This window comes from Lissotriton vulgaris, chromosome 5 (genome assembly GCF_964263255.1).
Source record: "Lissotriton vulgaris chromosome 5, aLisVul1.2, whole genome shotgun sequence".
NCBI classification, from domain to species: domain Eukaryota; kingdom Metazoa; phylum Chordata; class Amphibia; order Caudata; family Salamandridae; genus Lissotriton; species Lissotriton vulgaris.
The window spans coordinates 1,570,332,795-1,570,357,638 of NC_141693.1; the positions used below are offsets into that span (position 1 = coordinate 1,570,332,795).

The 24,844-nt window shown below is 47.9% G+C and overlaps 1 protein-coding gene across 1 annotated transcript in view; it reads right to left on the reverse strand.

Annotated features, from left to right (window-relative positions):
* Positions 1-9,175: 9,175 nt before the first annotated feature.
* LOC147716694 (chymotrypsinogen B-like) overlaps positions 9,176-24,844 on the reverse strand; it is a 50,528-nt gene continuing 34,859 nt past the window's right edge. Inside the window, exons 5-7 of the mRNA XM_086923649.1 lie at positions 21,124-21,304; positions 15,853-15,986; positions 9,176-9,460 (exon numbers count right to left, since the gene is read on the reverse strand). Of these exons, the coding sequence (XP_086779775.1) occupies positions 9,299-9,460; positions 15,853-15,986; positions 21,124-21,304 (477 nt within the window). The 3' untranslated portion in view covers positions 9,176-9,298. The remainder of the gene's footprint in view (positions 9,461-15,852; positions 15,987-21,123; positions 21,305-24,844) is intronic.

Sequence of the window (24,844 nt, forward strand, 5' to 3'; positions counted from 1 at the left end):
AACTGGTCCCGGAGAACGTCGAACGGCGCCAACGCCCCATCTATATATAAGTCACCTACCACCTGCAACCCCGCGTCCTCCCAGACCAATCCCCTCCGTGCGGCAAAGCCGTCAACATCCCGATCGGGATCTCCGGGGCATAAGGCCGCGATGCCTTCGCTCTCCGAAGGCTCCTCTGCCAGCACAACCGGAGCGTCCGCTCCTCCATGGTGAGGGCCCGTAGCTCGAGCCGTTGCTGCATAATGATGTACGACAGCACGTGGCGCTGTATCCCCCGACCCCGGTCTTCCTCCGGCCCCCGGAACACCCTGGCTACGTTTTGCGTAAGGACCTGCAACTGCGCCGCTAGATAATACAACTCAAGGTCGGGCACGGCCATGCCCCCCTCCAGCTTCGGGCGAAGTAGCGTGTTCAAGGCTATTCTGCGACGGCCATGCCCCCACAGAAAGCCAACAATCAGTGACCGCAGTTCCCTAAACACCCCCTGGGGAATCCAGATAGGTAGCGTTCGGAAATAATAAAGGAAGCGGGGGAGCGCCACCATTTTCAACAATGCTATCCTGCCCAGGACTGTCAGCGGGAGGGTCGACCAGAAAGACAAGCTACCCCGCAGTGACCGGACACAACGGCCAATGTTACCCTCCAAAAGGTCAGCAGCCGAGTGGTAAATGCGGACACCCAAGTAGGTGATGCAAGAGGGTTCCCATGCCACACCCAAGTCGCTGCCAGGGGCTGGCGATCCCGCTCTCAGCGGAAACACGCAGGTCTTTGCCCAATTGACCTTAAGGCCCGACAGTCGGCCGAACTCGGACAGCAGATCCATCGCTCCAACCAATGCCCCCGAAGTGTCAGCTAGGTACAGGAGCAGGTCATCTGCATAGAGCGATATATAATGCCATTGCCCATCACTCACTATTCCCGCGTATCGGTCGCCTGACCTCGCATGGACCGCCAGGGGTTCCATCGCCAGGGCAAACAACAGAGGGGAGAGAGAGCATCCCTGTCGTGTTCCCCTACCCACCGGATACGCGGCAGACACCAAGCCGCCCAATCGAACTCTCGCCGTCGCCGAGGTATACAAGACCCTCGTCCACCTTCGAAACCCATCGCCCATGCCGAACCGTTCCAGCACTCCATCTAAGAAAGGCCATTCCAAACTGTCGAAGGCCTTCTCGACATCCACGGACAGAACCGCCGGCGTTCCCTCTCCATCCAAGATGGCGTCCATTATTCCCACCAGGCGGCGGATATTCATCGCCGTGCTCCTCGTGGGTATAAACCCTGCTTGATCCCTGTGCACCAGGCCCGTCATGTGCGGGGCCAATCTAGTGGCTAGGATGCGACTCAGGATCTTATAGTCCACCGTCAGCATGGACAGCGGGCGATAAGACCTCACGTCCGCGGCATCCCGGCCAGGCTTGAGGAGTGGTACTATCAAGGCCTCCCGCATGGAGCCAGGCAATGCCCCCTTCTCGAAGGCCTCCGTATACACCACCAGCAGCCTGGGCGCCAGAGCGTCTACATAGTGCTGATAGAACTCGACTGGGAGTCCGTCCACCCCGGGCGTCTTGTTACGGGCCATATGTTTGATAGCCACTCGAATTTCCTGTAAGCGTGATCGGGCTCCCCAGATCCTTCGCGTCGTCCTCGTCCAAGACCGGAAGCGGCCTCTCCCCCAGGTACTCCACGATGTCCCGAACCCCCACTCCCAACTGACTCCGGTACAATTCCTCATAGTAACCCCTAAAGCGGTCCAATACAGCTGCCTGGGAGTACACCATCTCTCCCTGCGCGTTAGTAATGCTGAGGATCGGGCAACCCCTAAGTTCCGGGCTAGCTAATCTGGCTAAGAGGGTACCCACTTTGTCCCTTTCTGCGTGTGCTCTAATGACGTACTGCCTATAGTCATAACATCTCAAACGTTCCGTCTCCGCGGCCACCACTTCCTTCGCCTCCAATAACTGGGCCTGTAGACCTGGCCTAGTTGGCCTGCGGCGCTCCAGGTCCCTCAAAGTTTCCTCCGCTTTCCTTAAGTCATTCAGCACAGTCGTTCGAGCATTCGAGAACCTGCCCAAGCACACCCCTCTCACCACCACTTTCATTGCATCCCATTCAGTAGACCGACTCGTCGCCGTTCCTTCATTCACACCGAAATAACTATCAATGCCCTGCCGGACCGCATCGTCAAACACAGAATCCTCTAGCGTCTCCGGACGAAGCCGCCATGTTGGTATTACTGAGCGCTCCCTCTGCCATTGAATATGCACCAACAGGGGGTTATGATCGGATATCGTCCTAGCAAGGTACTCAGCATGGGTAATCAATGGGGCTAGGGAGCTCCCGCAAAGCACCGAATCAATCCTGACATGTAAATCATGGAGAGCGGAATAAAAGGAGTAATCCCTGGTTCCCCTGTGCCTTTCCCTCCAGACATCCAGCAACCCCCATCGTTCTTGCCAGTCTTTCCTGTGCGCGGCCAGCCTGCGCACAGGAGAGTCTACTAGGGGGGGATGGGACCTATCCAGAGCCACATCAGTAATCGAGTTGAAGTCTCCCCCTAGCACTATCGGACCCGCCAGGAAAGAGGCCAAGGACCCCGAGAGGCTATCAAAGTATCGGCCTTGGTCAGTGTTCGGTGCATAAACGCAACAGAAAACCACATCCCGTCCATACAATCTCCCCTCCACCGCTACAAACCTGCCATCCGGATCTATTACCTGATTCAGCACTTGAAAGGGTATCCCCGCCCTCACCCAGATCAAGACCCCCCTGGCATACGCTGAGTAAGTGGTGCCAAAAACCTGGCCCCGCCATCTTTTCTGCAGGGCAGCGCACTCTTTTTTGGTGAGGTGAGTCTCCTGGAGCATAGCTATTTGAACCCCCCTGCGTACCAGGTATGCATGTACTTTGTGACGTTTCACCATAGTCCGCAGCCCCCGGACATTCCACGTTAGGCATTTCAAATTAGGTAATGTCCCCATTCCAATCCCGTACAGTCCGAATCGAACAACAACAGTCCATGACCCCCCCAATGCAGTTGCCCCCCCCCAAACAACCCCAAAACTGAAACATTCCCCAAACCCCACTCCCCAGGACAGAGCACACGAACCCAATGGCCGCCCCCATCCAAACCGTGATCCAACTTCTCGCACACTTACCCTGTGGTCTCCACCACAGTCGACCTTAAGGGCCTAGGGGGGGTGAGTCGCCGCCAACCCCAGCTAGCGGAGCTCGCGTCCCGCCCTTCATCCCCTCTGATACACTCAGCTCCCCCACCCGGCAACCCGCCCTCCAGCAACAGGATATCACCCTACCATGAAGTCCCGAACTAGTCCAAAGTCTATCTCAGCCGCAGAAAATATGATCCGAAGTCTGTGGGGTCACCGTCGGCCCCTTCTGGCTCTCTGCCTCCGAGAGTTCCTCTCCTGTTCTGCTGCCTTCTCCGCCCGAGTCCGTTTCGGCCCGTTCACTGTTCTGTTGCGACCCTGTAATGGCCGCCGTCGCCGCGAGCGCATCCCTCTTCTCCGCCGCCATTTGAGCCTCCCGCTTCTCCCGCTGGCGCCTGTTGCGGGACCTGATGCGTTGTGACTGCCGCACCCGGGGCTGCTTGGGCTGGTCTCGCCTACTTTGATGCGTCCTATCCGTCCCCGCTCTGTACGACTCAAGCCATTGCCAAACTTCGTCCGGAGTCTGGAAAAAGTGTGTGGTGCCATCCATGATAATCCGCAGCTTGGCCGGGTAGAGCAAGGAGTACTGAATGCCTTCCTCCCTGAGCTCCTTCTTCACAGCAAGGAACGATGCCCTGTCCTTCTGGACCGCCTGCGTATAGTCCGGAAAGATCGTTACCTTGCTGTTCTCCACCTCGTAAGGGCCCGACATCCTGGCCCGCTGGATGAGGAGATCTCGGTCCTTGTAGTGGAGGAGCCGCACCACCATTGGTCGGGGGGGGCGGCCAAGCCCCGGCGGGCGAGCGGGCACCCGGTGAGCCCGCTCCAGAGTGAAAAATGGAGTAAGCCCCTCCGGCGCCACCACAGTGCGGAACCAGTTCTCCATGTAGGCCACCGCATCCTCCCCCTCAATCCGTTCCGGCAGGCCTACGACCCGCACGTTGTTCCGCCTGTTGCGGCCTTCGGCATCCTCCGCCCTCCGCTCTAGAGTGTCCAGTCGGGCCAAAATGTCTGTAATCCTGTGTTCCGCGGTCACCACCGATGGCTTCAGGTCCAGCAACAGTTGGTCATGATCCTTGACCCGATCCGCCAGCTTCGCGTGATCCGCGCGTAGCAGCCCCAGGCCCGTGGCCACTTGGGCAATGTCATTGTGCAACGCCTCCTTAGTGGAGGTGATCGCCTCAAGGATGGCATCCAAGCGCCGGTTCAGCCTCTGTTCCTGGTCAAGCTCCGGGGAGGGACTCTCAGTCAGCCGGGTCGATGTCGCCGAGTCCCCCTCGCGGCTCCCGGGCATCGGCCCTCCGATCGCCGCCATGTCAGGGCGCTGCGTCACAAGTCCGGTCACCCGTACTGCGGGTTCTCCCGTGGGTCCGTGCCGGTCACCGGGCACCGGGCAGTGCTATGTCACCGCCAATGGTCTCAGGAGCAATGACCAGGCGGACGAGCTCCGTTCCGTCACCCCCACTGGGCCTGTGGGGGGAGGATGAGTCGTAGGGCGGTGGTCGACGAGAACCCCTGATCTCCTGGGTGAATCGGGCAGCGTCCTCCGGTCTCAGGGCTTCGCGCCGCCAATCCCAGTGCGTGGGGCAGCCGGGTGCAGGGTCCCTCTCTGCTCAGCGACAGCCGGACTCAGGGCTGAAGTTCGGGACCGTCCGACCTCCTCGCCGCCATTTTCTTCACACCCCGGACTACACCTCGGCCGCCTCTTCCTCGATCTCCTCGGGGCCAGCAGACCCCCAGCGATTCACCGATTACGTCCAGCTGTCCCCTTACACTTCAGAGGGCAGGAACGTCGTCTCCGGGTCGCCTAGGGTCCCGAAAAGCAGGAGAATTAGCGGGATTCCGCGCGGAGCTGCGAGCTCACGCCGCCATCCCGATCGGCGTCCAAGCCACCGTCTCTTTTCACACTATGTACAAATGTCATATCAATTTTTATCTACGGGATGACAGGGCTATCTACAACACCAATCTATACGCACATCGCAATGCTGCTTTCTATTATAAAAGATGAGCATCCTGATGCATTGGGAGAGGAGGTACTTCAGCTGACACCAAAGTCCCTGCATGCTGAGACGTCACCACGCAACGTTCTAACATTTTGTGAGAAGTGTCCAACTCATGGCCAAGAAGGGGTTCTATATTCTCTCCCATCAGGTAATGGGGTTGGAGTAGAACTATATCTATTATTTACACTTTTGGTGCTTGTAATCATGTTTATCTGCTTCTGTCTATTAATCATTGCATCACACATTTTTTACACACGAATAACAGTGGTTCAATAAACTTATTGAAAATGTCCCACTGTGTATGCTCTGTATACTTCTCTCAGAATAAATAACCACGAGTAACTGTGCGGAAAGGTTCTGTACTGTTTCCATGATCCCTGAAGGGTGCAGGTTGTCATGTTCAGTGGTTGCCAGAAATCATTTGCTCCCTGCTTAGGTTAGGGGGGCTTGCAGTGGTACTGTGAGCTAGCTTGTCTATCAGCTGGCATATCTTGCACAGGTGTCCGGAATCCGTCTAGACACCACGCCTCTAGTTTATGTCATCCAACAAATGTGCAGATCCTACAGATTAGTAATAATTACACAGTAATCCACTTCCTGATGTTTTGTGCATGTGCTACTTAATAGTTGTAGTATTTATCTAATGAGGTGAATAGCACACCTTCAGTTTTTGGAACATTTTATAAACACTGATTCCACTGTGCATGGCAAAAATGTATAAGTTATTTACTGAACCCTGTGGTCTACCACCAAACATGTAATCGAGGCCTTTGCTTCTAGTCTGATGTCGCCATGGCTGCATGTGTGCTGAGAGCAGCCAGAGAAGGTGAGTTTGCCTGCAAGATAAGGAGCATCTTGGATTGTAATGGCTTTGTAATGGTGCCGCTGGTTAAGAAAATAGTTCCTTATTGTAAGACGGACATTTCCAGGATAGTGGCACACGAAACAAATAGAAATATGTCCTAATTTCTCCAAGGCCTTTGGCATATTTATGTCAGATTAAAGGAGCTGGCACTGGAGTATCCAACGTTGAATTATCCTACTAAGTATGAAGCAACAGTAGAGACAAACAAGAACGGGCACAGAAGAATGGGAGATAGGAACCATTGATTGTCTTAGGAGACAGTTACAGCTTTCATGAGGTGGACTTTAAAAGACAGACAAGCTAAAACATGGTTACATCAGACTAGCAGCACTGAATTTTTTAGCCAAAATCAGACATAAGAACGAATTGCAGTAGGTTTTCTAGTGAAGTGGATGATGGTGTTCGGGTAAGGTAGTAGAAAGTGGCTTCAGATTAAAGAGTGGGAGAGCATCTCCACCCCAACATTGGAAGCAACATGGGACTGTTGCCACAAGTAGTGCATCTCTGCAGTAACACACTTTAATTGTCTGGACATATATACTATGATTCTCTAAGACTCTGAGAGTGAGAGAGGAGGAAGGAGATAGAATAGAGTGATAACATTCAAGGATTTCCAGATAGAACAAAATAGAAGCGTTTAAAAATTCCACAATTCAAAACCAATCAGACAGACAATGGTCAAGAAGAAGAAGGAGAAGAAGAAGAAGGAAAAGGAGAAGAAATTGTATAATAATATTGTTTTATCTTTACTGTTTTGTTATTGTTGCTATTGTTAATAACAATAGTATTAGTAATAGTGGTAGGAGTAATAGGAGTAGTAGTAATAATAGTAGTGGTAGTAGTGACAGTCGTACATGTGAAATGCAAATGTCCCTGGTGCCCATTTCTAGTCACCAATGAGGAATGGCAGCAAACAGGGGTTCCTAGTTCATGTGAGCAGGTGCCTGGTGACCATTTACTAGGTAAGCAGCACCATGAAGGCTATGATGGTCAAATGAGCGTCTTGACACAGGAGTTGGGCAGTAGGGCATTATGCTGAAGGGACACCGGAAAAAATGGTTACATCAGGCCTCTGGAGGCTGTAATTTAAAACTGAAATCATAAATGGAGCTGGAAGAGTTACATGGCGAACTTATTCCTGGAATTTGGGCTTAGGGAGGAATGGCAGCCGATCATGCATGTTAACCATTGACCTAAATCCCATGAGAATGCGAGGTGCATGGTATTCTTGCATGAATATTTGCCTCTGATGTTTGTATGCTCGAATTATCTTGGTTTGCATTTCAATATACAGTGCATGTGTTAACTTCCTTGCTTAAGGGCCGCATCATGCCCCCATTGGTCCTTCGCTCTTCCACGAGGGAGATGTTTCCACAATGGCACTCACTTTGCCTTTGCCTTTCTGTTGCATAGGTCTTCATGATAGGACCACTGCTCATGTGACCATGGAGGATGCAGTAGAAGAATGATACACAAAGGTGCTGTGGCACTGGGATGCCATTTGCTGGCCTGAGATGTAACTGACAACCTAAACACCCTTTGATAAGAACAGAGAGGAGGGTTGGTGGAAAGTTTGATGGGGAGAAGTGAAAAGTGATGGAATGAGATTAACTCAGTTCACAGAGACTGAAGATGTGTCCCAGTGACGGGGACTGACTAAAGGGAGTTATTAGACTTCATGAAGTCTGACATACAGGGAAGCAGAAGGTGGCAGAAGTGCTGGTGAGCAACTGCTGGAATAAGCACCCGGGGAAGAGCAGAATGTGTACCAGTTGTAAAGATTGGAGATGTCGAAGAGCAGCAGTCACATTCAGCGGGGTTGTCTGAGCTGGGATGAGGCACAAAGCGGACATGGTGCTCCCAGCACTGTGTTCCCACGCCCCGCCCCTGGCCCAGCCTGTGGAAATGGTAGCCAGAAGGCATTGGGTAAACAACTGCGAGCCCCATACAGGACCATTCTTTCCATAAATGAAAACACTTCAGGTGTACAATTGCACATATGGAGAGACTGTGCTGAAAGTGAGACAGGGACAATACGCTGATATCAACTATGAGCTGAGCACTGTCGTGAAATGGGGCTCTGGAAAGCCTCTATCAGGTCTCTGTAAGTAAAAGAGGGGGACCCCACTTGTAGACAACAAAAGTGAATTCCCATCAGGTTGCTTTCCAAATTTCCAAATAACGCATTTTCTCAATTCCTAATAACACTGAAGTGAGCTCATTACAGGGAAGTGATGTCAAGTCATATACATTTCCCCTAACTTCTTAATAGGAGGTCATGCTTAGTGTGAAGATGCTCTCACATATCTTCCTGGTGTAGCTGCCCAGTAATTCAATGCCAGGGTTGGAGGCTTGAAACTATTTTTGCTGACCTGACAGCAGCCGAAAATCTAAACCAGGACATTACCCAAAAAGCCATGAGTGACAGAACTACGACACACATGGCTTGGAACAACCAACAGCGAATATCCCAGTCCTCATAAATACTTACTCCATCCTCTCTCTTTTTGCTGCCTAAGGCAGCCAAGATAAGTTCTTTTATCTCGTAATTGAATTATACATACTTTACAATCTTGCACTATGTTTGGTCGGGTGCTTGTAGGAGTGCGAGAATGTGTCACAAATGGTGAGACACAGAAGGGGTTAATCAACTGTTCATTTAATTTGGGAAGCCCTATTATGCCCTTTCTTTCCCCACTCTGGCTCGCTGGGCCAGACATGTGATGCAGGGTGCGTGTGTTGATTTCCCTGGAGAGGGTCTGGAGAAAGAAGGTGTTTGAGGAAGAGACTGTGTTTACTGTCACACTGTCATCTGGATGTATTTCTCTTCATATTTTCTCATGATACCCGTGACTGGCCAAGCCTTCCTGATCAGGTTGGCCACTCCATCTTGCTTTTCTAGCTCGAGGTCCCTGCACCGCCCTCTGTAGTTTGTGCCACGAGCCATTCTATTGCTCCCCCTCCTCTGTGTTTACTGTTTTCAGCTAACGCAGCGGGAGGCAGGAGTGGCCAGATCAGCCTTTGTGCCAGAAGTGAAGCTTTACCTGAATGCTAAATGCATAATACACTTTCCAGACTAATTCCCAAACTTGAAAGCCGAAACATAAGAAATGGAGAAAAAAATCACAAACTCAAACTTAGGATCTTGTAGGTTTGTATATTTAAGTAGAAAGGCTGTGATCACACAAAATACCCAGATCCGAGTACCGCCGAATTAAGAAAACAGTAAACAGTGAGGACATCATCATGTCGGTGTACACTTAGTGGCCAATCACAATCTCATCAATCCACTGTCGGAACGCGGTCACTGAAGAGTAGACAGCTGGCACCGATGACGAGCACGAGGGACTGGTAAAGGAAGACACACCAATCAGGTACCAGGCGCCGTATCTTTCACAGACCAGAGGGCCGCCAATGTCACCCTGCAAGCAAGAAGACAGGAGAAAGGTCACACGCGAGCTCCTTGAATCCTGGAGACCACGCGTTCTTTGTAAGTTTCCTTTATATATACATTCATACGAAATTCATGACATCACGCTTGCTGGAGGTAATGACTTTGAAAAACAATATATTTTTACTGGATTTTTCACATGAAAGGAAAAGTAATGTTTTAGCATGGACATAGCAACATGGTTGTTCGTGGTTCCCCAGAACAGATAGTAATATCATGATGATTTAAAAGCATACCTCTGATGCAGTGGAGAAGAAAAGACAGCAAGAAACAAAGTTACAATACAAAGGAAACTTAACTGTAACCGATCTAACCATGGAGTTTGTTCATGAAGTGGGTGCTGCATAGCATGTGTTATTACTGAGGCCTGCTGGTAAACTCCTCTTCTCCAGGATCCGTATTGCTAGGGTTTATTATTGGGCGCCGCAGCGCCGCCATGAATGGTGGGGCGCCAATGCTCGTGGACCCATTCAGGGAGTCGACGTGGGGAACCCCCTGCATGTCAGTGAAAGGTAGGTGTTTGCTTCCATTATGTGTGTTGTGCTCTGCCTCTTGAGCCTCCCATGTTCACTGTGATTGGGGTACCCAGGGAGGAGAAGTGGATGGGCTGGCATCCTGCAAGCGCATGGATCCTCTGAGTGCTGGTATTCCCATGGCTAGAAAGCCCACATCCTGGTTTAGAATGGTTCCCTATCTACGGAAAGCAGAATGTGCTTCCAGGTGGGCTCATGTCATTTTTCGCCTCAATGATGGTGAGATATGTTTCCCAGCATTCGCTGCATGGTCTAGTGTTCCCCCGCGTCTCCGGGGAGCTTAAGAGTATTTTCTTCTGCGCGCGCCCATGTCAGTAATGTGGTTAACCAACACTGGCGGTTTGGGGGCGTGGATGCCTTCCATGACATTGCTATTTGTCATTTAAGCAGGGCAAATGCGAGGTAAAGGCGAAGACCCAACAGGCAGGATTAGTTGTTGGTGCGAGGGTGTGGTCGGAAAGTTTGGATACGATAGTGGTGATCTCATGCCAGACCACTTGCATCATAGGGCACTCCCATACCAAATGATAGAACCCAGCATTCCAGGGTTGGAAACATCTGCTTAATACGTTGTGGGGGGAGAAGGTATGATGTACATAGTTAAACAGCATGAAGCAAAATCTTGTGTTGCGTTATACCTCCTTCACGTGCTGGAGTGCCTTGGACCAAGCCTTGCCTGAGAACGGTTGCGACAGGATGCCGTTCCCCTTGGCCCGCACCCCCTCCACATATCCGTCACTTAGTCTGCGTAATTATGTTTAATAATCTTGTTTCCTGACCCCATATCGATGCCACCAAGGGTATGTGTGCTAATTTTTGTGTTGATACATTTAGGGATATGTTTCCCAATTCTAAATCGATTATTTACATGTTAAACCAGGTTGTTTGCCCCGGTTTCACGTCCTGATGAAGACCCTACTGCAAGGATAGCACTAATACCTGCGTATTGTAAAGGGTCGAAACGTCGACAACCTCATGCTTTTGAATGTCAACTTCACGCCCGAATGTTTCATTAATTGATCAATGTGAAGTATGCTCTACTTCAATAACTGACTAACATGTCATGTGTTCTTTACATAATGTGTAACTTTGTCAACTAGAGGCTCCATACTAATTGATTGTACTGTCATTCCCAATTACTTTTTCTCCTTCACCTTATCCTCACACGATCACACTTCCCCACTCCCGCTTCCCTTTCTTGGGGCACTGCCTTAACTACTTATTTAATGTTCTAACGTTTGTAAATTCAATATGCATTCCCACTGTGAATAAAACAGTGCGGAGGATTCATTATCTGTGTGATTTATAATTTTATTTGTTTCTCAATCCTTGTCCTAGGTAACTGGGACCCCCTCCTCTAAGTACATAGTTAAACAGCATGAAGCAAAATCTTGTGTTGCGTTATACCTCCTTCACGTGCTGGAGCGCCTTGGACCAAGCCTTGCCTGAGAACGGTTGCGACAGGATGCCGTTCCCCTTGGCCCGCACCCCCTCCACATATCCTGTGGGGCTGGATTTGAGGGATGTGTAGTGTGTAGTAATGTAGTAATGGCATGTTGTGTGGAACCATGTGTTAATAGTGCTTGTAAAGTTTGGGGATGGAGGTGGTTCTGTGTCTCCATTATTTCATGTGACACATAATAGGTGTTGTATGGCATGGCATGTCAGAAAGTGACTAGCCCCTATTCCAAAAATGTCCATGCTGTCCTGAAATTACATATATGTGCCATCTTTGTAGAGGTCTCCTAATTGGGCGATCCCCATCTCCCTCCATTGGTTCGTGTTGAATATCTGCACCTCCCTGTAGAGTCTCAGCAGGCGCCATACCTCTATGTGTGGGGAGTACGGAAATTGAGGTCCCTTCCCATGCACAAATCTGCACGAGCATAGTTGTGCCACTGTCATCTGGCGCGTTTCCCACTGTGAGCACTTGTCTGGGCGTTGAAAGACATGTGTAAATACACCTCCTCCCTAGTATGCCACAAATAACTGCTTTTTTAGTGCCCACAGATGCCTGTAGCCAGCACATCGGCCACTGCAGCTGCACTGCAAGACGGACGTCCACATCCTCGGCCCTACCCCATCTGCCTGGGATGACTCCTGGTGGACGACAACACTGGGAACAGCACCGACACCAGCGGACCACGTACCCAACTTGGGACTCATCCTCGACTCCTTCCTCTCCATGTCCAAGCAGATCACCGCCGTCTCCTCCTCCTTCTACAACACCCTCCGCATGCTCTGCAGGATCTACAAGTGGATCCCAATCAAAACCAGAACAACAGTGACCCAAGCCCTCGTCAGCAGCCAGCTAGACTACGGCAACGCACTCTATGCAGGAATCCCGACCAAACACCTAAAGCGACTACAACGCATCCAGAACGCCTCGGCCCACCTGATCCTCAACCTCCCCCGACGCAGCCACATCACCCCCCTCCTCAAAGACCTTCACTGGCTCCCCATCAACAAGAGGATCACCTTCAAGCTCCTCACCCACGCTCACAAAGCACTCCACAACGCCGGACCAGCCTACCTGAAAAACAGACTCAACTTCTACACCCCGCCTACCGGCTCCGCTCCGCCAGCCTCGCCCTCGCCGACGTCCGAGGAATCCAGAGTACCCCTTCCGGAGGCAGATCCTTCTCCTTCCTCGCTGCCAAGACCTGGAACACCCTCCCCACCCACCTGCGGCAGACCCAGGATCTGCTCACCTTAAGGAAGCTCCTCAAGACCTGGCTCTTTGAGCAACAGCCATTCCCCCTCCCCCCCCCCCCTCAGCGACTTGAGACCCTCACAGGTGAGTAGTGCGGTTTGCAAATTCAGTGATTGATTGATTGATATTACAATTCAAAGTTGGGCACACCAAGGCCGTCCTCACGTAGGGGGCATTGTCGGGTCGTGAGAGCCACCAGCCGCCGGCATTCACTCCATATCAGTTCCAATAGGAGGTTGTGAAGCTCATGGAAGAAGCACCAGAATAGCTCGATCACGAGTGCTGCGAAGAAGTAAAGTAGCTGGGGTAGCACCAACATCTTTGAGATCGCCACCCAGCCCAGTGGAGAGAGAGAGTGGCAGCGATTACCAAAAAGGTAGAAACTGGCAGATGGATCTCAGCACCATCTCCACATTACCCTCTTTCATGTCTTTCTCTGAATGATATATCTGGACACCTAGGTATTTAAAGGTATTGTATCACCACTTAAGACAGAATCCCGTTGGGGCATATCTGTTCGATTCAGAGGTTGGCACCATAGGGAACAGGCATGATTTTGGCCAATGTACTTTGAGTCCTGAAATGTTCTCGAACTCTTCACACAGGAGCATCAGCCCCAGCAGGGAAGCTTCCACCTCCCGTAGGAAAACCAGAGCATTATCCAATTATATTAAGATGATGTGGTGTGCTTCCAATTCCTCTATCCCCCACTGGTGGGCGTATTGTCTCAATTGGCAGGCCAGCAGCTCTATTGTCAGTGTAAAAATCAACGGTAATAGAGGACACCCTTGCATAGTGCCCCTCTGAATTGTGAAAATGCCGATATTACCTGGCCTGTCCAAGCCTGGGCTGTGGGGCTCTTGTACAGTGTGTGTATCCACCCTAGGTACCCCGATCCAAACTTCATGTTTTCATGGGTCAGCAATAGAAAGTCCCATCGCAGGGTGTCAAACGCTTTTTCAATGTCTAGGGACACTGCCACCCGGCTATGGGCCTTGGGGGTTTCTGGATCAGACGTATGAACCTTCTGCTGATGAGAAAGGTCCTGCGTCTGGGTATGAACCTGCTGGAACCATCACGTACAAGGGTGCCAAGTATAGGGAGCAATCTGTTCGCTAATACCCTGCCTAAAATTTTACAATGCAAATTCAAGAGTGTTGGTGGCCTGTAGGAGGGGACGTGTAAGGGGTCCATCCCTGGCTTGGGCATGACCATTATCAAGGCTTCCCTCAATGAGTCCAGGGGGTGTACTGTCATCCTAGCATTGCTGAACTTCTCAAATAAATGTTGAGTAATGTGGCAGGAGAAGGTGGCATAATACTTAATTGGCAGCCCTTCTGTGCCCTGCGTTTTGTACCGGGCAATTTGGGCACTAGCAGCCTGTATTTCTTGGGGTATCGTAGTGCGCAGTACCCACTAAAGGGTCAACTGTAGAGGGCAGGAATCTGAGAGGGTGCATGCCAGTACTCCGATCACAGCATTAGTGCACCCAATTGTTCAGTGCACAGAAAGAGGTCTAGCCGAGTGTGAATATCATGGACTTAGGAGTAAAACAAAAATGTATTATCTAGTGGGTGCCATCATGTAGGCATCGTAACTGTGATATGTTGTTCCTACATGATTCTGGTAATGTAAAGTTTGCTGCCATGTTGGTTTGTTAACCTTGAAAATCAATCAAATATGTTTTTTTTTTAAATGTAGGCATTGCTCTGTGAGCCATTTGTTGAAGTGCTGGGTTGTGCGTACGCATGCAGCATTATGCGGGGGGCGACAGAGCGGTTGTGAGCTATATCTGGCTCGCAGTTGAAGTCACTCCTCCATAGCTCTGGGGAGAGAGGATCTCGAAAAAGCAAAAAAGAGCAGGAGTAAGCGTGACCTCCATTTCGTGCAGAGCTTTTGCAGTTATGCTAGTGTCAGGTGTGTTTCTTGCAGCATGGCATGTGACATTTTCAGATAGGCTTGAAAGCAGTAGTCCTTGGCGGGGATGGCCATCCCCCGCACATTACAAGTTAGTTAATTCTATTGTGGGTGTGACTGTCTGTGTTGTTCCCCGTGTTACAAAATAGTACTCCTTCTCGTGGGTCGGTCTTGGGTAGACCTTGCTCAAGTGTTCCTGCATTTCCTGCGGTTAGTGCGGGGGACCACCCACTCACCCTTTCTCTGATTTTCCATAGTGGCATGAGCCAAGCCTTTTGCATGGAGACAGGTCCATACATCTTAGGGCATTGAGAAGATGTGGGAGGCCTCGCCATCCATGACCTGAGCTCTACTGGGAATAATAGTGTGTACTGCAGTTGCAACTCCCAGATACGCTGTTTAACTTTTGTGTAGGAGCCTCTAAGTCACTGTACCTCAGCTGTGAAGTGAGAATATGCTGCTATGTCTCTGTCCTTGTACCGCATGGGGCACTTTGTGTGGAAACACTGCAGGACTTGGTCCTAGTAATTGAGAAGCGAGGCAATGAGTGGTTGTGGTGGCGCCGCAGATGGTGGTGGCCTGCCAGGGTAACAGTGCGCCCGCTCAAGGGAGAACAGCTTCAGGACCCTAATTTCCAGAATAGTGCTCATCAGACAGATTTCGACAAAGAGTTCAGCACTGGGGGCTTCCGATAGTTAACAGAATTCCAGGAAGTGGATGTTGTTGTGCCATGATCGTCCCTCAGTGTTCTCTGCTCTCCGGTGCAACAAAGACAAGGTCGGTTAATATGGATTCAGCAGGATGTTGTTTCGGCCCAGCATGGAGCTCAATTAAAGAGCATCCAATGCAGCCGCCATCTTGGCCACGTCTCCCTGCTGAAGGTAATGCCTTAAGGTGAAAAATTCTAAAATTCAGGATCAAAGCAGCAACAAATTCTCCCTCTCAGATTATCCTCTCCATTATGCTATACCTGAGACTCTCTACCGAAGTTTAAACCACAACATCAGTAGGACTGTTGGCGACATGTTACATTTTCACTCGCATCAGGTTTTCCAGACTGTGTTTAGTGAGAGAGATAACTTTGATGGGACTTCTCACCACCACCACCAGTCAGAAAATACTTTGAACTGTTGGATTTGTGCATGTCTAACTGTTTATATATCTCAGGCAAAATGGATCCATGTCTACTGAGATACGCACCATGCAGGCAGATGAGCCGGCACCTCCTGCACAAACCATGGTGTCGGTGAGGGTACTGCCATAGTGCATTTCACAGTCCAGGTGTAACACCAGGGGCACAACTGCCTGCTGTAGTTTGTTGGGCGAGGACAATGCTGTGGAAGAGAAACAGAAAAGAACAAAGAAGTTAAAGATCCTTTTGTGCCTCAAGAGGCTTCTCAATGAACACAGGATTACAAAAACAAACTTTAAGCATCTTTTGTTAAGATAAATTCGGAAAACTAGGGTTGGCGTGCCATAACTATAAAAACAGCACACAGTGCCTCAAAGGGAAGGACAATGGCTAGGTTGTGTGATGTGAAGCTTCTGAAAGTCAGAGGTAGTGGTCCATCGTAGGCTTGGATGGAATTTTAATTATACCAGAATAATAGGAGTAATTTTGGTAATTTTGTGTAAAATTACCGAAAACAACGAGATCAAACAAGCCCACTTACTGTATAGTCCTGCCCTACCGAAGTGAACAGGAACAGAGCGTAAGTGGCTGCTGCTGTTCCTGTTTGTATTTAGCTTTATTTTCTCAGCGCAAAATGCATCTTCATGTCCATTTTGGACAGGAGGGTGTACCTTGCACTAAGAAAATAGCACTAAATACAGAGTTATATTTCGTGTGTAATACAGCTCAATATAGCAACATTTTGCTGTAATTTCCCTACTTACAATTACTTTACTGCAAATTATGAGGATTGCGCCTACCTACAGTCCATGGTGCTATGTTTGGGCGTTAGTAGTGAAGCAGGATCAAACGATACACTGTGGTATTTTTTTGTCACTCATTCTAGAAATTTCCCCTATTCTGTGCTCAAAATCATGAACACACCAACACATTGGAGGTAAAACAATAAATTAACAATTGCCCATTATTACAACAACACCCATTTGTCACATATCTCATGCATTTACACCAGCTCCATCGGAGGAGACTGCCTTGTATTTGAGAGGGACATGGCAACTTTATATTAAATATTTCTATACACGCATAGTCATACAGTGCTATGTTTAATCGAGGGAGAATACGTGGGCTGAGCCTTTGCATGCACCATCTAGAAGACTTTAGAATGCTCACTCCATTTGTGTCCTCACAACGCTCTCACTCTACAACACATTGTTATCTCCCCCAGATTACCACCATGTGGGCTTGTGATGTACTTTTTTAGCATTTGGACTCCAGAATGACTTCTGTTCTCTTCCCATTCACATCTCTCTCTTTCTGCCCCTAGTGCTCTTAATCTCCTTCCCAATCTCACTTTCGTCTGTTAATTCTCTCTACGCTAAGTCTCCTGCTTGTTCATGGTCTCCTCTCTGTTCCTTCTTTCTCTGCTATCCTACAACTGGACTACACAGATTGCGCCATTGATTGCTAGTGTAATTGTTCATTAGCATTTACAGATTACAGATATTCCACTAGTGCCTCTCTAACTTTGCATTGTATCGAACAGTAGAGAATATGGTGACCAGTTCGAAGGTCCACCAGGGCAATGGAGAGATGTGCTTCACTAGCCTTGCAGAAGACCGACTACTATGCTTAGAGATCTCAACAAGGCAGGCGGCTCTCACTCTGATCTCTGCTGAGCTTCTATTGCAAAAGGCACTGAGACTTTGCTGAGTAAGAGATGCGTGTAACACCGCCTCAGCAAAGTTTTTTGTTCTTCAGATTTGTTTTTTCCTGGCGTTCCATTTTCTCCCAGTGCGCGGAGGTCATTACTTTGGTTTCTGCTCATGACCACCCAACTTTCCCTTGTGGTACGGAACAGGAAAAAAGTACAGCAGAACACCCACCCTAAATAGGACGGGCAGGGTGAGGTGACTTGAATGATGTTGCATTACCTGGGGGGTATTGGTCAATGTTTTCCACTAGCAGAGCCAGAGTAGCTTCCACCCTCGAAGAGCAGGGACTCCTCCACATTTCTGATGGAGATCCCTGTCCACTTATCTCTTAATAACGCCCATAGACAATGTGCACCTGCTAATAAGCCCCGTAGCAACACCTGCTCTGATGGAGAAATGCAAAATGTTAATTTGCACCAACTGAAAGGCAACATTCTGGTATAGGCAACACTATAGGAATTATGTCAATGATTCCAAACTAAAGAATGCCGCAAAATGTGCTTTCTTCCAGTGATGCGTTCTGAAATTTATCATGGCCTTATTATTTTTCTGCCTCAAACTATGCCCTGGTGCTCCCAGACAAGATTGTAAGAATTGACCCCTAAAGTGGAATATAAGGTAGCCTATATGCCAAAAACACAGCCAAGCTCCAAAATGTCACATTTACGCTGCTCACCTCATTGCTGGGGTGAGGAACACTGACTACAATACTTCTGCTCTGAAGATGGATCACCATCTATTTCAAAACAAATGCTGAAGGTTAAGACCCTTTGCCTTGTGTTCTTCATGGTCAAGGTCCTTCCGAAATAATCAGAATACTACTGACCAAACAAATGACTTGATTCCCAAGCTCAGCAACCCACAAATGTCTCCACACGGAGCAGACAAAATAGTGACGCTTTGGGTCAGCAGATCATTCAATACTCAAGCCTCTGTCAATCCGTTTTAAGGAAATAAAGATATAGTCCTGAAAAACCTGAAATCTCTGAATGCTCATCATTTTAAAGGACTGAGATCTGCGTGTCTGCTCTAACGACATTCTTTTACAATTGCCAACTCAGCTTACTATACACTTCTCTTTCCTGTAGCAAAATCAGGCAGTCCCAGCACACTACAAATACAATTACAAAATATAAAATACATTCTCAACGATTAGTCTGTCCAAAATGTTTGTGTAAATTTCAATGGAAAATTCCACTGCCAAAGTGTAAACTATGAAACACATAAATTATGATGCCATAATGATTTGAAGTCTGCAAATACTGGTGTAAAATTCAACAGCCACCAGTGCAATCTCTATAATACAGTGATTGATCTCCTTTCAGCTGTGCTCCTAAGCTTTTCTATCTCTCTCAAATTTCTGATTTCTAGCAACCTAACTTTGTGCTCTCCAGCTCACTTTGCTCACTTGTGCACCATGATCTCCAGTCTCAGTTTTAATCCCAACTTACTCATTTGGTAAATTTCGGGAACTTCAGTAATACATGCTCCAAAAGTATTTCCCATGATATTGTGGCATCTACTTGGAGTGATGGGGCCTTTATGAGGAGAGAAGGGGGTAAACAAGATGATATAAATACAGTACCCTCTCCGGCTCATTATATCGATGTTGCAAGTCATCAAGGTGATCCATAATCATATAGAGGAACGAGGCCAAAGGCAGAGTTCTTTTATAAGGTTATACCAAAGTGACTTGCAGTATCCTTATCATGAGCACCCGGGGGTACTTTATCCCATATAATACATGGTCACATCATCATCTTGCCCACAAACCACTTAAAACCTTGATGCATAGCTCTTTCATATGAAAGAGTGAGCATGTCTGAAGACATGAAGAATAAAAATAAAACCTATAGTGAAAAAGTAAACAGATCAAAAATCTGTTAGATAGGCGAGGAGGCGAGGAACACGGACATAGGTGCAGAGGCGGGATAACTTTCTTTAAACATGCTTGACCAAAGGAGTCTCCCCTCCTCACTCTCCTATAGGGCTAGTAGGTCCCATCTGTTAGGGCTTGAATACTTTAGCCGCAGAAAGGGTGGAGTGTGATATTGATCACACCACCAAGTGGAACCCTCACCATCACAGTACGGTAAGGGTGGAGCCTGATTTGGTAATATAGGTCCTGATGAATGCCACGGACCTTTTGGGGCCATCAGGCAGAAACATGTTGACAACTCATATCAGGGTGGGGAGACAATAGAATCCCCAACACAGCAACCATTCATTTTAAACACCATAGAGATGCCAGTTACATTAAAATGAGTGTGACATCTGTAATGGCCTTTTAACTTCACTTTTTTGTAAGGGCTCCCACTTGGCTTTAGAAGTGCATCCCTGTCTTCAGGTGTATGCCCGCCCTCTATCAAACCAAGTTTTTAGAGGGCGTTGAATGGTCAATGATGAAGCATGGCACCAGGTGGTGTGTGAGACCAGTCTTTCACTTTTTGTGAGATGCCTGCACTCACAAGATCACGCTGTAGAACTTAGGTCATCACACTAGGAGCGGTTCTTTTTGTGTTAAACATTATAAATTGGAGGCTGCCTACTCCTAACACCCCGTGCCTCTAGTTCCCTTCACTAGGTCTTCTCTGGGGTTCTAGTGGTTAAACAAGATATTTGTTACAAACAGATATTGAAAACAGTTCAATACAAGTCAGTTATTGAAAAAAAAGCTTCAGTAGCTCAGAATGTGTAGAAACATGCAGAAGGATTCTAGCTTGTTTCTAAAGAGTGTAAAAAATAAACACACTCTGTCTGCTTATCATTGTAAGCACAAAATAGAGCAGAAGAAAGAGAAGCAACACAGCTGCTTCAACTATGCTCCGAGACCTGACCTGCCTTTCACCTTGCCACTGGCAGCAAGCATTGTGACACCAGAACTTGACTGCAATAACCTTTGTCCTTTCTGATGTGTCACAAGTCAAGGATTATAAATAAGTTAGTGGCTACTTTTTATACAGGAATTCCAGAATCCCATGTATTACATATCAATAATTTGTCAAGAGTCAGGAGTCTCCCTTCTAAATGATTCTTTTTCTTATGTTTCTTTTTCTGGCAGCAGGTGTGTGCCTCCAAGTTTGTCTCCAGATGTTGATATATAGTGTTGGAAAAGTAGGCTAAAAGGATTTTATTTTCTTTAAGGCTTGGTTATGCCAACTGCCATTTCAAAATAAATCCATTTCACGTCTTTATTCAACAATTTTTGTTCTAACGACTCAAATTTAATGAAAGCAAACACACTTCCTTTCAAAGTCATTCAACTACATCTAAACAGGAGCATTCACGTGCCTCTGAAATATTCAGAAACTGGAGATAGTTATCAATATATTCACCGGAACATATTAGTTATAGAACTGAAGCTGGAAGGAGGAGCACAGAACTAAACAACTGCAGTAACAGCGTCAATGGAAACACACCTAAAAACACTCGAAATGTCTCATTTGTGATAGAAACGCAATTCTAATTCCAAACCCCACCTGCCAATGTTTACATGGCTTGAGAAATGTAATTGCGCTATCTGAAAATGTGTGACACTGAGGACGTGGTCCGTGGTCGGTAGGTGTATTTGTATGCCTTACACTTGTCATCCTATTCTCATTTGCCCCAATAAAAAAAATATCTCACAGTTGCCTCTCGTCATTCCCCATCCTGTGGTGACGCACAGCTCCTGGCCTGTGTACACTTCGCCATCAAGTGGCAGGCAGGCTGGCTTGACAGTTTTAGAGAAGCCAGCAGGCCTGGCAAGTTTGACAAGAGCCATGTCAAATTCTTTGGTAGCTGGATCCCAGTCAGGATGTGTGACCACCTGCAGAGAAAGGAGGAGAAGGTCAAACGAAAAAAAACATATTTTGAGGACAAAATCGAGCAATACTGCAGAATTCAACATTTCATTTGACCTCCATTAAATGCATACTTGCCAACGGAACACGTGTAGTAAGTAGGCTTTACCATACATCTCATTTACTTCCTTCTGAATGTGAGGGAGCGGAAGATGTAACTTTTTTTTTGTTTGATCTGTTTATTGTCATTTTGTTTTTTTCCATAACAGAGATATGTATTACATCAGTGACTTTCACCTTATGCAATGAATATTTGTCAACGATAATAGGAGTCAATGACAGGTATATACTACAGTCCTGTGTTGAATTGTGGGATTTGCAGTCCAATTTCTGTAGTTTGTCCCTCTCATTCCTTGGTGACAAATCTGTTTTCCCTCCAAATTTCTCCTTTGCTCTGTGCTTAGGCCTGTGTGCTGAAACAGTGCAGCCCCAGCCACCATTTTGTGTTCACAAGCCAGTGAGGCCAGCCCCCCTGCCCCCCCTCCCCCAGCAACAGGGATTTTCTACATCAGAGGGTGCTTCTGTGAGCTGTTGAAACTGTATTTACTGGGGCCTGTGCACTTCGTTTTTTGGCCAGCAGGGGGAGTAAAGCTTTATTCAAACAGTATTGTTAGATTTCGAGTTAGTGAAGCCTTTACCTGCTGAAGTCCAAAGTTGTGGATTGAGCCTGTCTGTCTCCTAGGAGATTCTGAACAGGAGCAAGCAGCTGCCCAGGCCCCACTCCAGGCCAACAGACCATTGGCTATTCAGCTACCAGGCAAGCCTGAGCCCTCCTCTCACATCTGCCCAGGCCCCTGAAGGCCTTGCTGGGTGAACCCCAAATCAGTCTCCTCCATCTTGTGAGTTGCAGCCCACATGTGCCCCAGATTGCTTTGAGCAGAGTCCAGGAAGTGGTAAGGAGACAGACTAGTGCTGTCTCTTCCCAAGACAAAAAGTTATTTAAAAAACGATTTTCCCTTTCTGTGTTTACTGTCTATGCCTGTGGTTGTTACAGTTAAAAATTGTAGTTTTAGCCTGCCTGTAATTGCATATTTTATCACCTGTGTTGTGTTTTAAATGTGTGGTTTTCCCTGCCCATGATTGCCTTCATTTAGTGTGTTGAATTTTGGGATTTGCAGTCCAATTTCTGTAGTTTGTCCCTCTCATTCCTTGGTGACAAATCTGTTTTCCCTCCAAATTTCTCCTTTGCTCTGTGCTTAGGCCTGTGTGCTGAAACAGTGCAGCCCCAGCCACCATTTTGTGTTCACAAGCCAGTGAGGCCAGCCCCCCTGCCCCCCCTCCCCCAGCAACAGGGATTTTCTACATCAGAGGGTGCTTCTGTGAGCTGTTGAAACTGTATTTACTGGGGCCTGTGCACTTCGTTTTTTGGCCAGCAGGGGGAGTAAAGCTTTATTCAAACAGTATTGTTAGATTTCGAGTTAGTGAAGCCTTTACCTGCTGAAGTCCAAAGTTGTGGATTGAGCCTGTCTGTCTCCTAGGAGATTCTGAACAGGAGCAAGCAGCTTCCAACTCCCTGACCAGCAAACCTTGTCTGAGGTTGCTGGGACCTTATATAGTGTGCTGATGGTTGGCACATATGTACACTGATTGGTGGTTGTATCTGGTGTTTCTATTGGGTTAGGGTTAATGTCCTCATTGGCTGGGTATTTGAGGGTTCTGATTGGTTTCTCGGTCTGTGATTCAATCATTGCAGGGTTGGGACTAGGGCTAGGGTTCGGATTTCTATAGGAAGTAGGGACTAGGGCTTCCAAAGTTATTGGTTGTTGGGAGTAGGGTGGGACTAGGGCTACGGTTAGACCTTTAATGGGAAGTAGCGATTTAGTGCTTCTGGTGTGATTGGTTTTTGGACCAGTTGTGGGACTAAGAGTAGGGTTAGGCTTTCTATTGGAAGTAGGGACTAGGGCTACTTGTACCATTGGCTGTTAGGGCTAGTGTTGTGATTGGATAGTGTTAGGGCTAGGGTTCCCATTGGCTGAAGGGGTCACCTGATTATTAGGAATACAAAAAGGGCCAGGCTTAGGGCGTCTCAGCCCGGGCGTCAAGGCTAAGGGTGGAGAGGACAAGGGTAGTTGCCTGTTTGGGCCTGTTCGAGACTGGTCGGGACTAGGGCCTGAAATGCTGCCCTTTTTCTCTTAAAAAAAAATCCTTCACTCTTTATTCCTCCACTATCCTTTTTCTATCAAAATTAACAGACTAACATGTTCACTTCTCAAATTCCATGTTCCATATTCAACTATACTAATATACTGCCCAAATAACTGAATAACATATCTACTACTCAAATTAATTCATATTCATACTATACTAATTTTCAACACTAATCCTTTATGGGTTCCGGAGTGGCGTGCTACTCGCCAAAAAAGCGCTTCAACACCCATCAGGGGTAACATGTGCTATATGAATGCAAATCTTTCTTCCCTTTTATCCATCCTCTATCCTTCTCACGCCAAGTAACACACTAATATCCACCACTGAATTTACCTCATATTTCACCATATTAATTCACCACTAATCCTTTATAGGCTCCCTGAATAGCATGCGTCAACAAGCGAGCGATAAATAAATACTAACCTTTGTCCTACTCTATCCTTCTGCTATCATTCCAAATCCAAATAACTGACTAACATATCCACCACTTGCATGTTTCACTATACTAATTCAAAACTAATCCTCTGTGGGTCCCGGAGTAGCGTGCTACCCGCCGAAAAAGCGCTTCGACGCCTCGTCAGGGGTAGTAAGCGCTATATAAATGCAATTACAATACAATACAATACAATTATGTGAACACAAACTAACATGCACCCTATACCTCCCTGGTCAGGGCCTTATCACATTTTAGTGGAATGTCACTAGCTTCTCTGTGGCCAACCCAGCAAGACAACGAACACCCCCTTCACCCAAGTTTGACCAGCTTCCGGCTCGTTCTGTTGTGAGAATTATATATTTAATTCGGACTGTAAGTTGATCTGCAGTGTTGTGAGATTTTTGCCCGAGGTATCCAAAAGCGGAAACTTCCGCAGTTCTAGTTTATCCTCCCTCCTGAGGGACACACCCTCAGCGGACACCCGGTGTAGCACAGAACGAGCCCAGGCTAGGAAAACGGGGGATCCCCTGACTTCCAACATCTTGTAATGAGTCTTTTTGCCACAGCTAAGCCCAGATCTATAAACCTACGTGTGGCTCTGTGTGTCCTACCGCTTGGAATCAGTCCTAGTAAACAAGATTCCCAAGATGTGGGGGTTGGGAGTTGCATATCAGTGCTCTCCGCTAGGTGCTCAATCACATTATCCCAAAATTGTTGAAGCTTGTGGCAGGTCCATACCATATGTCCAATGCCTGCATTTAAGAGGGCAATGGGGGACAATGTGAATCTGATCTATGAAAATACTGATTGATTACTTCCAGAGTGAGATATACGCGATGCGCAATATAATATTGCATCAATTGAAACCTTGCTTTTCGTGGAACTTGTGTGGTGCTCTCTAGTACCAAGTTCCATTCTGCAT